At 36.5% G+C, this 18,969-nt stretch overlaps 1 protein-coding gene across 1 annotated transcript in view; it reads right to left on the reverse strand.

The window, feature by feature from the left end:
* Positions 1 to 17,236, reverse strand: part of LOC121392596 (multiple epidermal growth factor-like domains protein 10) — a gene marked incomplete at both ends in the record, with an annotated part of 31,225 nt that extends 13,989 nt beyond the window's left edge. The window contains 2 exons of the mRNA XM_041523741.1: positions 4,239 to 4,460; positions 17,033 to 17,236. Coding sequence (XP_041379675.1) covers positions 4,239 to 4,460; positions 17,033 to 17,236 — 426 coding nt within the window. The remainder of the gene's footprint in view (positions 1 to 4,238; positions 4,461 to 17,032) is intronic.
* Between the last annotated feature and the right edge of the window lie 1,733 nt (positions 17,237 to 18,969).

The raw sequence follows: 18,969 nt of genomic DNA on the forward strand, positions 1-18,969 counted from the left end.
AGGAAGAACTGAATAGGTTACGATACAAGCGATTTTGTGATAAGGTTGCTAAGAGTACATCTTATGTGGAACCACGGAATCTACCACCAACCTCAGCAGCTGCCAGGTTCTATAGTTTACGTGTATACTATCAGATGATGGAGTGGAAAGGGACAGCTACTGACATGAAGCCAGAAGATTGGGGATGGCACGTGTTAGATGGACGATATTTACCAATTCAGACTGACCAGCCTGCAGGGCCATCAGAACTACTGGATATCATCTGCTGCAGTTGTAAAGAAGACTGTAGTACAAGAAAGTGCACTTGCCGAAAATATGATCTGCCTTGCACTGCTGTGTGCAGAGTATGCCGTGGTACATGCTGTACCAACTCGCAGAAACCAGATTTCACTGATGAACTCGATGAACTTGACATGGCTTTTGAGTAGGACAATGTTACACCTAGGCAACATTGGTGAACTATAGCATTAACACATATACAACATGGAAGGTCAGATAATACATGTAGCCTCTAGAAACTGCCGGGATCATCCAATGGTGTCATCCATTCAAAATCAAATGTCCTCCAAATGTATCCTTGTGATAAATAAACCAGTTTTAGAACTTGAAATCACTCAAATATGTCACCTGAGACCAAATATATGGTATCTTATTGATATTTGGCGGCCATATTGGATTTATGCAAATTAACTTTTCATCCAATCAAATTCAAATGTACTCCAAATGCATCCTTGAAGCAAATAACCCCATTCTAGAACTTTAAAACTCTCAAATATATCACCTGAGAGCAAAGATATGATATATTATTGATATTTGGCGGCCATATTGGATTTATGCAAATTAGACGTATTTCCCCTGCAGGGATTTCTTGGGACTTTTAATATGGTGTTCTGGGGACCCCACAGAAATGCATTGTTGTAAAAAAAATTATGTTGCAATTTGTTCCATTTCAAACCTTACTTTGCCTGGACTATTAGTTTGAAACCCATTTTCCTATGTATTTTGCAAGCTGTGGTGTAGTTAAATGTTTATTCATTCATTATTATTTTAATGAAGAACTATTTCCTAAATTGAACTATATTAAGCTGCTACAAGATGTACCAATGCCACGAATGGTGGCGTGGTGCCCACTAGGTATACAAAAGTGATATCCGACTGTGGAAAGATATTAAATCAATAGTAAATTTTGGGCGTACATGTTGCCACTCGAAAGGTCGGTCTGTGGTTTGTAAGAGAGGTTGCTGTGGTGGTCTTCTACCTGCCAGTTGAACTGGCTCTGTATGGTGGCCGGCGCTAGGATGCGGACTCTGTACTTGTCGGACTTGGGTTCGGTGGCTGGTCACTACACCACAGAAGCTGGCTTTGTTGGGACAGGTGACGGGATCCTTGGGAACAGACATAGATTCAGAGTCCTTCTGCCCAATTATTTGCATTGGAAATCACTTCTGTTGTACCAGAAGGATTCATTCCACATTGGTTACCCATTGGAAGTTGGTTGCTCACCTCATGGTTTCCCGGGGGGGGGGGGGGGGCAGGATATAGAGGGCATATGGAGGACATTCCTTTAAACGATCTTAACACACATAAAAGTAACGAATCTGTGTATATGATGGGTAATGATTTTCGCCTTTAACAAATTAAATTAGCTAATACCCTACAAATGTATACAACGAAGCGATTATTTAATCAATGCATTAGGCCATCCGCAATGGCGTAGGTTGAAGGCATTGTAAAAATAAGTACGGGCCATGGAACATAATAGTGTAATGTTGAAGATTGTCATTTATTTGTAGTAATTAATACACAACTAAATACGTGTTCGGTTTTATTGATTTTGATTATCACACAACGCCAAATGATCAATAAAATTGTAGTAATAGTCACGTTGTTTGTTTTTGCTCTGAAACCAGTGGATCCTACTAAACTAATTGAAACGTTTCTATTGAGAATTTTAATTAAATAAAAAAATATATTCACTTGGTGTTATTCAGTATTTTAATTTATAGGTTACATTTCGCCAAATTTAAAGTGAGCTCTTTTCTTTTATTATTTACATTTAAAATATTTTATGTTGGTTTCATGTACCGAATATCATTCATGTAATTTTTTCACAGACGGAATATTACATACCATAGCCTTTGCCATATGTGTACAAGAGTTAGAACATTGCATAGTTAGCACATAATCTAAATCCTAGTACACGACCGGAATTTAAATTAAAGTTGAAACAATTCCTGTCTTTATTATATCTTGTAATGCAATTGGCTGATTGTTTTGTGTTTTTCATCAACATTACCTAATGAATCCAAAGGGTTTATTTTTCTCCTCCTATTATTCCTAAAATCCCAAACAAAAGGTCTATTATATTTACTGGGGTGGGGGCGGCTGTTTGGACTTTATTTTGACCATATTGACTGGCATTTCCATGGCCATTTTACCCAAGTGAAGCTGTGAACTGTTTCCATGAACAGTATATCCACTATTACATACAGAGTCAATTACATAGCTGTGTTTGTAAAATATGTGAGTTTTTTATGTAATAATTTGTGTTTTTAGTTCAATTTTATAGCCGTCCTTTACATTAATTTGTGTCCTTCATGTAACCTGTTATCGTCGTAAAATATTTAATGTTTGAATGCCTATTAATAGCATTTACTGGGTCGTACTAACAGTATAAAAACTGTTTGTCCTTGTGAGCAAAAACGTTCAGATTCAGTGTTCTGGTATAGAGTATGCTATCTACAGAATGCCTAGCCATACTTGAAAAAAACCCTACTCACAGTTGTTCTACCATATATATGGATTATATAGATGTGTTCTGGTAACTGATGTAAACTGTAATGTTTAATAGAATGCTAATGAAAATATTTGAAACCCCCCCCCCACCCCCCCCCATAATTGTTTCTAACAAATTCACATTGCTGAGATAATTGTGAAACTAAAGTATATCAACAGCAGTTGAACTACCAGTATTATTGTTTTAGAGCATTCAGAGGCATCTGCATTATATAGAATAATAAAAAAGGTTGTTCATTTTCAGTTCACAAATTATGACTATTTTCGACTAGAATTCCACATAACAAAAATGTTCTAGTTTCTGTATATATGTACTTTAAAATCATAAGACAGTTTCACCATTTGCATTTCATTTTTGGACCCTCGTGAGACATTTTTGCAACCTTTCTCGTGAAAGTGAATGTGCCTTACGCGCCAAAAGATGCCAGAGGTGAGGTGTTGGGTGAACTGCTATACATATATTAATTAGTCTTTCAACAGAAAATGAAACATTTAAAAATTTGGAGGGGGGGGGGGGGGGGGGGGGGGGGGGGCAGTGTACGGCACATTTCTTACAATACCATTCGAAATCGTCCATCTAGAAAGCAGTTTTAAGTTTTGAGGTGTCCTCATATATGCATTTTGATATCTCGAAATGTTTGACTCTGTCACACACACACACACACACACACACACACACATACATACACATACACTATAGTAACACTTCGATAAGGGGCGACGAAATAGTTCAAGTTAAAAAAATTCGTGTAGCACACCTCAAAACTGAAAAGGCATTACAGATGGATCATTTCGTCTAAAAAGCCTTTGAAAGGCGATTTAATATATAAATGGCATTTCATCCGACCCCTAGCTGAGCCCAGTGGTAAAGCGCTGGCTTGGCCAATTTGGGATCAATCGTCGTTGGTGGGCCCATTGGGCTATTTCTCGTTCCTGCCAGTGCTAAATGGCAGTGTACAAGCACCGACAATCAAACACGGCCTTCGTTCCTCTTAGTCGCCTATCTATTATTCTGTAATTAACACCTGAATCATCGACTGCCAAAACAATCTGCGCGACGCTTGCTTGACAATATATTCTTCTTTAAAATACCAATACCAATAACTTGATAAATCCACACACTTTGAGGTTTTATTAGTCGTATAGTAATTCAGCCGGGAACGTCTCTTCAGTTTGATTAGAGATCGAAGTTTCAGTTATCGAAGTTTGACTGTATATATATATATATATATATATATATATATATATATATATATATATATCTTATAAATATATAGTTATATTTATATATTGTTAAAATATACCCGCCCTGCCCACATTTATAAGGTGATGAGTACCAATAATCTGTTAAGTGGCATATTTAATTTCTTGTATTATATTTATAATAAGTTGCTGTTCCTAATAATAAAGAAATTTGTTGATAATTTTAGAACAGTACATACCATAAACTTCAACCTCACAAAAATCCATAGCGGTAGCATTTCCATTATTCGTGGCTTGGTACACTGTCACATATCTTGCCACATTATTGCATGTAATACGTGTCACATCATTGATGTCAGATCCATCTGGCTGTCCTGTAACCTGACCACAGTCGTACCCAGCGTTTCCCTGTCTTGACGAATTAGACGTATACACGTGGATACCGTTCCTCCTAACCGCATCTGAAAGATAATCAAAACAGTTTATACTAGGTTAAATCATACGTTATTATCGCTCATATATAAGACGAATGATTAAGTGCTCAGCGAAATGTGTTTAGTTTTATTAAAGTTTGTAATGCATGTACCAGATCTGTAAACGGGTAGGTATGGTGTACGTATCGACTCAACCGATATAAAAAACATAATAGTTGATGCACGCTTTGTCCGGGACCGGCCAGTTATATATACACAAGCGATTTATCGACTAAAGAAAGCTCGTCTGTTTACACACACACACACACACACACACACACACACACACACACACACACACACACACACACACATAGTGTGTTTCTGTATCTTCATATATTAGGAATACAAATTGTATTATGCAAGCCTCTGGCCAGCATACTACAAGTGTAATACTATATTTATCATATACGAGTGTAATAATGTCTTTATCATATAATCTACAGCTTAATACAGCGTGTTTTTGTACACTGTATACGCAACTTCAATGCCAGTCAGGCATTACTCCATATTCAAACGATGTAACCATATGTGACGCGGTATCTTTGTGAATGCGAATATCGTCAATTTTGAATGATGTTATTTTGGATGTCCTTACATAAACAAACTATTGCGTAACGTTTTTTGTTTTATAAAAACTGGACAGTTTTCAGTATAAAGTAAGTTGCTATTAAAATGTGTTTGTTTGATGACTATGAATACATATGTCAATTGTGGAGTGTCACCATAGTACGTTTGCTTAATTGTCAATACAGGTAGTGTCGTGAACTCGATTAATGTTTACATCTAATTTGCAACATTATCACATTTTGATAGGATGTGATCTGAACAAATATCACATACTTAGAATAAACTGGATATGCTATCTATTTTGTGTGTGTGTGTGTGTGCGCGCGCATCTGTGTGTGTCGGCTTGTGTTTTGACAGTTTCCTAACAATTAGAGGCTATCCGAGATCACTAGTTGAAGACGGAATAACAAAGTGAACACAGTTTGAGAGAAGACAACCGTTAGCTGTCCGCAAAAAGGAGCAACATGGACGTAAATCAATAGCGTTTGTGTCAACCCAAATCTCTTATAACCATTTAATGTGTCCATGGACTTATAAGCCAATCCCAGGATTTTAGAACAATAATGAAATTAGTCTGGAATTCGTATGCTATTATCACAAGTAAACGACAAAACCGTTATGTCAAGAATATTTTTAAGAAGGCAAGGTTTGATTCTAACTCGCTATACCGGAGTTGTTAAATGTAACCAAAATAACTTCAGAACCTGTCCACACATTATAGAGGGCCACACAGTAACATTTAGAAATAATGAGATATTCCAAGTTAGATCCAATGTAGACTGTTCTCCACCAAAAATGTTAATGGAGGATACGATACTAAAAGAGGGGCTGTTTGATAACATTTATCTCACAAGAAGTTGCTTAAAAACGTATCTAACGAACGAAAGCGAGTTAGAAACATTTATAAGATAAATGGTAACAAACGGCCATGAATTTAGCATTCTATTTATCACCCACCTACAATTACCGTGGCATTTGTTGTATAGCCATGACCTAATTTTACTGGCGTATGAATACATCAACTGATGTTAACAAAGTATCTATTTCTATAAATCAGTAAACGCAAAAAACAAAAGCAGCGAAATTTTATCTAACAAAGTGCGTTAATAAATTATTTAGAAATATTTAAAATACACAGATTGATTAATAAAACACCTAATATTAGTAATGATGTCAACAGGCAATACGAAACATCTTCTTGTTTTCATTCGATTGCGTCATTCAGTAAGAAAGTAAATACTAAATATAACATATCTTACCTTAATTATCTATTTCGTAAATAGTATATTGTTTTAATAACAGAATTTAGTAATAACAAAAATAGTAATTCTCAAACAAAAACATTCAAATAGCAATTTTGCATTAGAATGTTCCAGCGTTCTGAAAACGGAAATGTCATGTACCCAGTTGATTGTTATTGTAAAGTTATGCAAAGTTACGTCATTGGAAAACTGACGTTATTCAATGAATTAATGAATGTTTAACGACACACCAGTACGAAATATACATTGGCTATTGGGTGTCAAACTATGGTAATGCTAACAAATAAAGTGATGATCAACATCGATAAAAAAATTAAAGATTTAAATAAAAACAGTGTAAAGAACTATGCAAAAATACAAATATCACAGATAGATACTGACTTTTATTCAAAATGTTAATTGTATCCCGAAGAAAAAAAAGGGATTTGTGCTGTATTGGCCATTCTCGAAGATAATGTTACACCCCTGCAGCACAGTGAGGTTACAGCATGCGCAGGGGGGGGGGGGGGGGGGACGTTATTCAAATTCAAAATTAGCTGTATTAATACAATGCATCGCCGCATTAAAATAAAATCGGTCTACATCCCTTGGCCCTTGTAAAAAAACATTCCGAGTTCTATTTATTATATCGAGCAGACAACGCCATTTACAGGTCGTGTGTTGTTATTTTTCGAAGACTGCCGTGCTTTTGTATGTGGGTTCTGTCTACTTGGGCCGGCTGGGATCATTGACATCCACGTAATCAAAGAGGTGATGTCACGATGGTGTGTTTCGGAAATTTGTGATTGACTATTATTGCTCTGCAAGATGCGATGACCACTTATTTGGATAATTTTGTTTGAAGAAACATGATTGTCAGATAATTTTTGAATTACAGAATGATTTGTGAAATAGCCACGTTGAAAACCAATACAACGAGCCTTTCGTTTCGTTATGGATGAAAGTTTCTTTACACCAACTGCCTGTTGTTTAAACCAGGGGTGGTTTCCGTGTGGTGGTGTTGTTGGGGATGAAAGGTTGTTTGGTCGAAGCTGAGAATACAGTGTTACGGGACAGCGTTTATTATTTGTAGCCCAAACTTTTGCAGGTAGTAAACGGACATTCCGGGTGTTTTCACCAATACCTGCTTAATGTTTATTGTTCAATGTTTCCAAGTTGAAATTTATTGCTGCTTTCAATACGTGCTAATGTTATGCATGAAAAAGTAGTCCAAGATATTTCGATTAACCCCAATCTACGGAACAAGCGCATTACAGGATTGTTTGTGTTATTTCACTGTGCTCTCTCTCTCTCTCTCTCTCTCTCTCTCTCTCTCTCTCTCTCTCTCTCTCTCTCTCTCTCTCTCTCTCTCTCTCTCAGGTGGATGACGATTAATTTATTACATGATCGGGTTGCAAGGAATAAAATATTGGACAGATTGAGTACCTTTGGTCAAGTGTGACAGAACACAAAGACAAAATCCGGTACTCACTGTAATACCATTAAATGCACACCTACCAACATGTGCCAGAGAGGAAGACACCAAATTCAATATATTCCTTTTTATATAAAATGTCGAACTAAGACAACTAAACATTTTAAAAGAGGAATGTTTTATAAAGAAGTTTAACTGTTTATTAAATAAACATTAAAAATATAATTATAGCGCTACTTTATATGCATGCCGTCGTCCCCAATGTCATTAACGGTTAAGTCACGTCATAATCATTGTTCTGCCTGATGATACTGTTATAGTGGAACATTTACAACTATATTCAAAAGCAGTTTATATATGTAGCTGTTCACATACGATTCGGTTGTTATTCTGTCACCTGCCATTTATGCAATAACTTAGTCTTTAGTTAATTAGAGGCTAGCAGTCAGACAATTAGTGTCAAGCTAAATTATACCAATCAGGGGCACTACGCATTTTAGTTATTGCCACCAGCTCAACAGCTAAAGATTACAGAAGTAGTAGCAAGGCCTTGATGACCTTGTACCGTGACCATGACTACTGACCTGGCCCTGACCTCTTTACACTGGCCATGACCTACTTAGACTGGCTGCTGTACTGTGTGCAACGTCCTATTGGCCCGATCTCCTGACCTGACTTCGTTCTACTGACCCAGCCCTGTCCTACTGACCCGGCCCTGACCTAGTTAGAGGAACAACGTCCATGGCCCTAGTCCCGCTTGGGCTGGATCCTACTCGACTCGGTGAGCTCAGTCGGTCGAGTGCTCGCTTGGTGTGCTTGCATCGCATCACATTCCCAGTCTGGGGCTCGACGTGGTAAGACGTGTTTGTTTCGTTTGTACACACTGCACGTGCTTTCGTGTGCTAGACTTGGGGATCCTTCTTTTCGTTGTTTCTGTCAGCGAAATGAAGTTTTCTGCTGGGATGTATGCGGCCATTGGAATTGCTGGAATGCTTCTTGTTTCGACAGCCTGCACCACCAGGTTGGATTCTTTTTTTATCGCGATTTCTTGCCTCCACGTCATTTCTCCGGCTGACTATGTTGACTTGTTTTTTTCGGGACTCGTATAACGGCCATTCTGCAGAACGCCACGGTTGTTCACGTTTAGTCTACATGTCCGAGTCTGTCCTAGCAGCACTGGAAGATTGACTGCCCCACTCTAAGAAGAAATAGGAAGCAGAGTCGGTCCCTACTACTCTTTTCTAGACTTTGCTTTATAGTGATACCATCTCGTATCCTCCAGAGTCAGGCCCGTCCGCACCACTATACCAACCCATGACTGGACTAAACCCTAGTCTGATGCCCTCTCTCGTTCAGACGGATCCGGCTTCTCAAGATATGTATTTCAATACAGCACTACACCTTCAACGTCTAATGACTGTCAATCTAGGGGTTTTCTTGACGGGATGCAACCCATCTCGTCCCTATAAGCTGTGCACCCACACGGCCTTAACGAGGCCACTCGCGTGGACATATAGATCTGACATTAAACGTTTAGTTTTGCATTCAAAATTTTATGTCGAAATTACTTCTTCTTTTTTTTAAATATTATTAAATAGTCCGATCCTCTTTTCTTTCTCGAATTATTTTTGGACTGTCCTTCTAAAATGCTCCAAATTATATAAATATTCGGCCGAGCAGTCAATTCTTTTTAATTTTGGCTTGTAACTTTTTATTTATTTATTTTTTTAATATCTATTAACTTTCTATTAATGCTGCCCATTTTCAACTCCGCAATAACGGTGGTCAACTAGACGTATATCTCGTAAAAGGATAATGTAACTATAACTTATTTTCCATCAAAAAATGCCATAGTGGGTGTGAGTGTAGGTGGGGCTGGAACTGGGGGATTGGGGTGGGGGTGGGTGGTGGTGGTTGTGGTCATTATTCCCACATATCTGTATTTCCTGATACTAATGTCATAAAATGACCTGCCTGTCAAACGTGACGAACTAGTCAAACAAATTACACTAAGATATGTGATATTTCATTGAATACAAACCCAAAATGACAGTCCTGTGATTGCCGTCCATTTTAGGACTAACATGGAAGTACATCACAGTCTCTTTAAATCATACATTTGTGATCGAATTGTATTAAATTTCACAACACATCATCTCTTTTTGCCAAAACTGTTTTCTACACTCACCCTCCTTACGTACACACACGCACACGCACACAATTATATATGAGAAACCAGTTTTGAAAACTAAAACCATACTATGGTTATAGCCTATATAGTCCAGGGCCAGTTGTAATTCCGTGGGTATTTAATGAAGAAAGTTGGCAACATATATAATTTTAAAGCTTATTACAGTAGCATTCTGACATGTGACCTTAGAGTTTTGAGGAATAATGGATATATGTAAACATTTTAGTATATACATAAATACATTATGTATTATTAATTTCACTCAGTATGTGCATGTTTTACTTGGAATGATTCCGTTATCAAACCTATTTGACCCCGACATGTGACCTTGAATATATGTAAATATGTTAGGATACAAGTAATTGTATCACGCTTTGGTGTCGGTCCCTTTGATCTTACCCGTGGTGTATCCCATAGTTAGACCACGGGCGTGTCTGGCCTAACGTCAGCGATTGTTGAATGGCTGAAGGAAGTCACGCCCACAGGTCACATACATTTCAGCAGGAAGTTAATTATAACATTGTTTTAAAACTTAATACTATTGCTAGTAAAATAGCAACATAAAACTGTAAAAGTAAAATAGAATTCTTTTCTTCAACAGCAAAACTATAAAATATAAATTAAAAAATAAAGAAAAAAGAAAACTGTTAGAATAATTGTTCCTCTTACTTAAAAATAAAGTTCAATCGCGTTAAATCCTTCACTTCACAGAATTTAAGGCAACACATATCACTAAAAAATAAATAAAGAGTAATTATTATTTTGAAAAATAAAAAATAAAAGTAAATAACTGTTACTTTCATCGTATGAACGCACGGTTCAGTCATAAAATACTTAGCTTAGTAAGTGTTAAATATGCAGTTTTTGTAAACAACCATGGTTGGTGGCGCATTAGAAGACACACAACTGGAGGTCATAACTGATGTTTTAGGTGCGGTTCCAGACACACCACTGAGGGTTATTGGCTTTTCCCATGAAGATACTGATTGTGGTTTATTTTCAACTTTAAATTTCTTTGGTGGATCTGGTTTATTAGAATTGTCCGCCAACATGGTCTGCGACGGTCGCTTGTTCTTTCGAACTGCGTCTAGCGAACGGTGGCCGGTAATTCGCATTATCTCTTGCTCTTCTATGTCAGCTGTATAGAGTCGTGTTGCACAAGTATGCTTACCATAATGGTTTGTAAAATTGCCTTCAAGACCAGCTGTAGTGCACATTTCTTTCATCAACGATCGTAACTTGTTTACTCCTGTGCCGTAGCGAATATCTCCATTTACCTGAGATACCAGCGGCCGCCGATAAAAAGCTCCGTTTCGACTTTTGACAGGTACAGTTGGTCAAGTTCAGATAGGTAAGCCACTACCAGTATGATAGCTTGAACAAAGCGATGCCTGAGACCGCTGTTGAAGGTTTTGGAACATTTACCTTGAAACTCTACGTAAGAACCCTGCTGGCCACTTCCCACCGTTATCTGTTTTATTCCCAGTTCTCGACGTTCGTTGCAAGCACGTAATCCAAAAGGTTTAGAGTTGTAGAAAAAGATAGTGTTCAAAAGACTTTGGGCACAGCTGTCACCAAAACCACCCTTTTCTCACATAATTTTTTCGCTATCTTCAGTCAACGGTTCTGCTTGTCTTACACTGGTCCCCAGTCCCTGCGAAGTAAGTTTGCTCATCTGTGCACCAAGTATGGTATGGAAAGGAGATAATTCGTTTTGTTTCACATCCAAAACGTTTATGTAATTGCCACGTTCTCTCATACTTCGCAAAAGGCCAGCCATAATCATATATAATGTTTTAGGTGGATATTGTATGCCGTCAACTTTGCGAGCTTCCATCACAAACTTGCTCAGCCATGTGTTCACGTCATCAATGGTAAAAGTTTTAAGTGCTGGTACATTATCTCCCATCCGGTGTTTTCTCCACTCTTCAAACACTCTAACAGCCCACTTGGTATTTTTTACGCGTGTTTTTGCTCTCGGTATCGGAAAGCAAATTATGTATGTCACTGTCGTTGACCGGTTCTGCAAATCTCTTATTTTCATCTATGGGATCCATAGGCAGTATCATGTCCGACTGCATGTTAAACATTACAAATTCTAGCTTGCACGTCTCAACGTCGTTTTTATCCATAGCTTGGGTTAAAGAATGGTTAGAAAGTTCGTCAAATGGTGTGGCTTCGTTTTCCATTATGCTACCGATCTGTGACAACGTAATATCGTCTATGTCGTAGTCCCAGAGATAAAATATTTCAGACATGTTATCTCGTAAACAAATCAAAACAAATTGAAATATGCGCTCAAAAATCAAATTACACCACTTCGTCGTGACGTCATGAAGGCATGGCAAAGAGGGCGTGGTACAAGCTAGTTACCTCCTGTAACTAGACGAAGCACTTGTAAAAGGATGATGCAACTATAACATACATTACGTATGATTAATTTGACTGAATATGTACATGTTTTTTCTTGGATTGATTCCGTTATCAAACCCCTGAAGCTGTATTTAACAATTCTTGAACTTTGACCTTGACATGTGACCTTGAACCTGTCAGGAAAAAAATTACACCATACATTTTTTTTTTAAATCTCCAAGGCGTAGCCTTCAAAATAGTGTATGTTGTTTGCTTTCTTCGTTAAATTCCCACGGGAGATTTTATGTTGACAAATGGCCCTAGACTAATATATAGCGAGCTTGCCTGTCATGCCATTTTTTTATGACACAAGTGAACAGTTTTGTTATTTAATGAGCGAAAGCGAGTCAGATACAAACACTCTTCACGAGTTTCATAAAAAAAAGTGGTATGGCAGGCAAATGAGTATAGTATTTTACTTATTATAAACCAACTGCAAAGTTTGGTTTGTTTAACGACATCACTAGAGCACATTGATTCATTAATCATCGGCTATTGGATGTCAAACATTTGGTAATTTTGACATATAGTCATCAAAGGAAACCCACTACATTTTATTTCTAATGCAGCAAGGGATTTTTTATATGCACTTTCCCACAGACAGGATAGCACATACCACCGCCTTTGATATCAACGTACGGGCTCCCATTTTTGTACAGGGTGATTTTTGCCCAAATTAATCGAAAATGTCAGAATCTGAATAACAACATGTATTCATATTAGTATTGCTGCCAAAAAGCTGCATATCGTTGCAAACGAGTGAGCAGAAGAATGATGAACATAAATGATGAACATTTTCTAGGCATCCTTAGTTTGCCTGAATTAGTCTGGACTGTTATGCCATGATTTTTAGGTTTGCATTTTTGTTTGCTACATTTTGAATAACTATATTTTTATTTATTTGTATTCCATAGAAACATAAATCCATATATAGCATATTAAAACAGCCATAAAGATGTTATTATATTCATAGGTCCTTCTTTCGTAAAAAAAATTGATATATTTTTCCTGTTATTTTTCAAAATATAATATCAATAAACTTAATGTACAACTATAAGTACAACAATAAGTCACTTGTACGAATCTAAATATCTGCTCATAAATTTTTCTGCAGTATGGAATAATACCAGTTGTTATATAAACTGGATTGTTGTACACAATAAGGTCATAATGGCACCACTACCCCTCATTTTGAGCCAAATTATTAAAATGTGACATCGCCTTGTATTGTGTATTATGCAGGTATATAGTACATAATTATGCATGCAGTATACCAAAATGTTGGTAGCTGTGCAATATAAACACATTGTATTCTAGGTGCTTGTGCAGGAAGGGGATTTTGGGTGTTGAAACCCTATACTTGAGCGCAAAAAAAAAACGGTTTTAGTATTGTTTTTTCAGGGGGTTCTGAACCCACAATGCATGTTTGTTCCTGCCAATGTCCCAAAACCACAAACCCCTGCATAAATATCTGCATAGGTGTCAGTGTTTTGAATTCCAGTGAGCGTATAAGTTTAAAGATGATTTATTTGTACTAGTTGTCTATAGTTCGTGGGCCAGATCATGGAACCTCCCCACTGAAGGAATTTATGTGAATGGGTTTTTTTGGAAGCTTAATTCATACAAAAGTAAAATTCAGTTGTTTTTGATATGGGAATTGCAGCTTTCTTGCATTTTGTATGGTCCAATACGACCAGTGTTATGAACAATTATTAATACATAATAGTCCATATTGTCAACATATATTTGGTAATGTGAAGCAAATGAGGTATGGATGGAAATGTATTTGAATACTGTTATCTAATGATATTAAAATAAACATGTAATCATGAATGAATAACCAGTATGAAGACACAAAAGTTTCCATTTTAAATATAATGACAGAACCTCAAAGTAGATGAAACTAATGATAAGAGAGCGCACACGACAAAGTCTTTGAGCATAACTGTGATTATGTCCAAATTAACATTATCAGAGGATCATAGGTTGAACTGATGACAATGCTACAAGAACGATATTGTCTGTTTATTCAAACATATTTCCCAGATTTCTACAACCCTCAGTACAAGACTGGTGGGCTGAAAGACAGACTGAAGAAGTACTTTTGTCCGAGGATACATTTTGGCAACATAAGTGACCTTGTATATTCTGATGGGGTGCTAATTGGGCAGGTCCTGGAAACCACATTTGAATCGGTCTCTTCAGTAGAGAGACGACTGGAGGAAGTTGTTATCATTTTGCATCGTTGCATTATGTATGCATATAGGGATTCAAAGGAAATGGCATGGCCATCTTCCATTAATTTTCTTCTGTCTCGGAAAATCAAATTTCCAGACACGCATGATATCTGACATTGGTGTTGGGGATTCAACTAACATAAGAGAGATTAGTTACATCCATAGAAAAGGATGTATACCACGCTGTGAAGTGTGATCGATGGAAAATGCCAAAACACCTGTCAGACATTGCAACTGTCAGTATCGTAAATCACTTTGACCACTATAAATCCTATTCCACTTTACTCGAACTGGTGACTGCCATGTTTACTGCCATTGTTGAAAGTGATACCCTGTTATCTGTGGCAATGTATGTAGAACATAATCATGTGATACATTTTAGTTGGGACAATTCTGATTGAAGGAGAAGACTCCATCTGAAGCTGGAACACAACATTCAACAAATGGCATTGTAGTCAAGGAAAAGAACGACAAATGCTCTTCTGTTCCCATGGAGCAAACTGTAACAAAGACAAAACAAAGAAAAGAAAACTACTACGCTGTTGATTACAAACCCCAAGAGTTGGCGACATATTTTGCCAGCATGTTGAACCATACTTGACACAACTATTGCTGTGCCAGAGGTTGTTAAGCACGCGTATATTTAATATTTGTTCTGGTTGTCCCGTAGAGCTCAATTACGGTTTGTTCCTGGCTGGGCTAGGTGGTTATTTGCCACAGCGTCTGGTATCACACGATATCTGTCCACTTTGGATAACTTGCCTATTATAAAGAGCTCCACAATTCAGCTTGTGCTATGCATATCACAAAATTCTACTAGACCTGTTGATTAAGATTACACATTAATTTAGTAATATTTCACCATGCAGTGGCTAAGGAAGCATGTTTTGCTTGTGTGGCATCATTGTTTTCATTCAAGGATGTTATTGTACAACTTGGTATATTCTACAGTCTGCCCATATGTGGGAGCTCTTTGTAAAATACTGTGTGGCAGTAGTTTCGCTGACATTGTGATTGAGTCTGGTGGATGTATACAGGTATTTCTCAAGTAAGGGTCACACAACAGCAACAAAAAACAACAACAAAACAATAAGAGGCCTCAGCTAGATACCCTTCATTTGTAGTCATTTCTGGTTGAAAGAGTAAATGGGAAAATGGCACAAACTCACTCTGTAAGTCTAGGGAAGACTGCTGTTTGATAGTTTCAAAAGAACAGAATGATACACAAGATCAAAGCAGAACTGGGCCCATTATAGGGAAGAGCTCTTCCTGAAGTGATGCAAGAGATGACTGTTAGTGACCAATGTCAATATTTGCACAAAATGTACTGTGCATACAAGGGCGAAGTGATGAACTAAGACTAATGACTTCACAATTGAATAGACAATTAATCACCATGCAAAATCCAGGAAGGCAGGCATCAATGGATTCAGTAGAAACTACCCAACATGCTATTGATGGTGTCTGACAAGACATGCAAGGGCAAGTTACGTAGAGGCCATACTGGATATGGCAGGTATGATGGGTCCGGACGAATGTTGATAGGATAGTTCTGAAACTTAGTATAAGTATTCACAGGTGCAGTCTTCACAAATTAATAAAGATAAAAAATTTAATACAAAATTAACATTGAAAACTGAACGAAGTTATTACAATCAAGGTCAGTTTACACAAACTTACATAAATAATAACAGTCATAAAATATATTACAATAATAAAAAAAAGTTATGTCCCAACTGCCCAGGATGTCCCATTTATATATAAGCACTGCTGTATTCCAACTATTAACTATTAAGGAAGTTTGGTTGAAATTTGAGGCACGGTGGAACGCATACACGTCTAACAAAACAATAGAAGTTATTTAGTGTTCACAACGTTTTATACATATATATATGTTATTTGTTTATCTACCACAAATATTTTAATATTATTACTAAGTTATCTTTGGTGTTCTTTACACTCGTAGAGGCATGTAAAATGTGAGCCAACATGTCCCAATTGTTATTATTTCATTTCTTTCTGGGGTTTTTTTTCTTTCTTCTTCTTCTTTATATTTCATATGTTTATCTATAATGCTCCTATTACATGTTCAGTGTCTTTCACATATAATTGCGTTGATGGGTGTGCACCTATGTCTATCGCAGAGGACATTAGGGTCACGAGACTGAGGAGGACTCGGTGGGTGATAGCCCCTAACGACAGAGGTAATGGGCATATTTCAGATCAAAATTAGATTGTTGAATAAGGACAGATCCTTATGATATATTCTATTCTTTGGGTAAAGTGCTTGCTACCATTACATTCGATTGGTTTATCTAACATTTGTGTTATACAGCATGCAAAGAAACACGACATTCAGAAAGTCAAAAGCTATTTTATGATATGGATACAAACGTTATCGCTTGCAAATTAGTCGAACAACCACGCTTGGTTAAGAAAGTAGGTAAGCTAACACTATACAAAACTTTACTTACAATCAGTCCTAAAGTAGATCCACACTTGACTGACATAGTAGTACTTTTGTAAATCCACCTCCCACCAGGTAAAGGGCTGGTTCGTGTTTGTGAGTATACACGTCTGTTGGGTGTTATCACCATCACATCCTTTGTTGGCAGATGTTTCAGAATAGCCAGAATAATAAGAACTCTGATATGCCGTCTTTCCTCCAGCTACATTTTCTAAAAAAAATTAAGATTATTTTTGTCGTGTAAGTTTAGGTTTATATATTGATAAACACGTAAATGCATTAAACAAAGAGATACACTTTTAATGTAAATATTTATGTTATGTTGAATGCATACCAATAGCATATGCTATATTGAATATAGCAATCTAGACAAAACAGCTGTACATGTTGTATATATTATACATGTTTAAATTAAATTTGTACAGAATGAAAAATATCCGAAAACAAAGTGTCTGATTTTGTTTCATTACAATGCACTATGAGGTATTACTATCCAGTAAGAGGCTCGCTGAGTCCTTGGGTCAACATTCCAATCATTCAGGAGGTCTACAACACACATGTTCCAACCATTTGAAAAGAGGTACGACCCAAGATCTAAGAGTCGGCTTGAGCATGTAGTAGAGCGGCCACATTTTGTCCCGGTTTGATGTCCCCCAAACGTCATATGGCTATATTATAGCCCGTTTGAAAGCAAATTATATCCAAATAAATAATCTTATGTCTTAATGTTTTCCTTTTTATGATCAGCAAATGTTTTAAAATGATGGTATATAACCATTTAATGACAATAATCATGAAAATTATATATAAAAATTAAATTGATAATAGAGGGCGTCTTTAACTAGAATCCATGTGGTGGAATATATTGAAAGTTGAAAGTTAATACCACATTAATTCCCACTGTAGGTATTGAAACTGAAAATGGCTGCCTTAAAATGCATAACGGTTTTGCCATTGAGATTTATTATTATAACTGGTTTCAATAAAAACGTACTTGTGATAAAACGTTTTTACCAGATATGTAAACTAATCTATATAGATAATATTTTCACATATCATGTTACCTAAAATTATACCTGTGTGCTCATGCGTTGTGGTGTACCTACAGGTAATGATTAAGCCGCGTAGCCATATTTACGAAAAACGGATTTAAAAAGAAGTCCGACCTTTTCTAAATTTCTTTTCTGACAACTTCTCCCACTTCCCCCAAAAGTCATATCGTAAATGCATAGCTCACGTGAACACTTATTTTATGTGGTGTATTATAAATCTTGGTGTGGTAGCCAACAATAATCATGATATTAGAAAAGTCATGTTAAACAGGGCTTTTTTCTTGCAAAAGCCGTAGTTCCAAACAAACAGCTATATCGTGTTCCTCTCCCTTTTAACATCAACTATCGTGCTAACATTATGGTAAATATTGTTTTAATTTAAGGGAAAATCTATTTTTTCCTATATAAAACAAGAACAAATCATATAAATGAGAAAACCACAAAACGGATTTTTAAATAATAACTGCTCCAGAACGTCGAATAGTCACATTGTAGTTCATTTTAAAGCTAGTTACATGTCGCTTATTAAAAATATTTCTTGTGATGGCCAAAGGTGGACACAATTTTACAAATATCATGTCAGATGACCCATTACCTTTAATACATGCATAGCTATTATATAAATGAATAGCTATATAGTTTAACTTTGAATGAAAATGTTTGCTTATGTTTTAATAATAAAGGTTTGTTACCTTAAATAAAATAGCCATTAAACATGATTCTATAGCACAATGTATACGTCTGTTTCTAATTTAAATATGTTTCTTCAACAAACCATAGAAAATAATCATAGTATTGATATTCAGTTGCTGGCAAATATGTAAACTACAACTTTAAACTTTAGTTTAAAAAACTACTTCATGATCACCCTATTAGGTACCATAAAATGACA

Source organism: Gigantopelta aegis, unplaced genomic scaffold, assembly GCF_016097555.1.
Source record: "Gigantopelta aegis isolate Gae_Host unplaced genomic scaffold, Gae_host_genome ctg4135_pilon_pilon:::debris, whole genome shotgun sequence".
In the NCBI taxonomy this organism is placed as follows: Eukaryota; Metazoa; Mollusca; class Gastropoda; order Neomphalida; family Peltospiridae; genus Gigantopelta; species Gigantopelta aegis.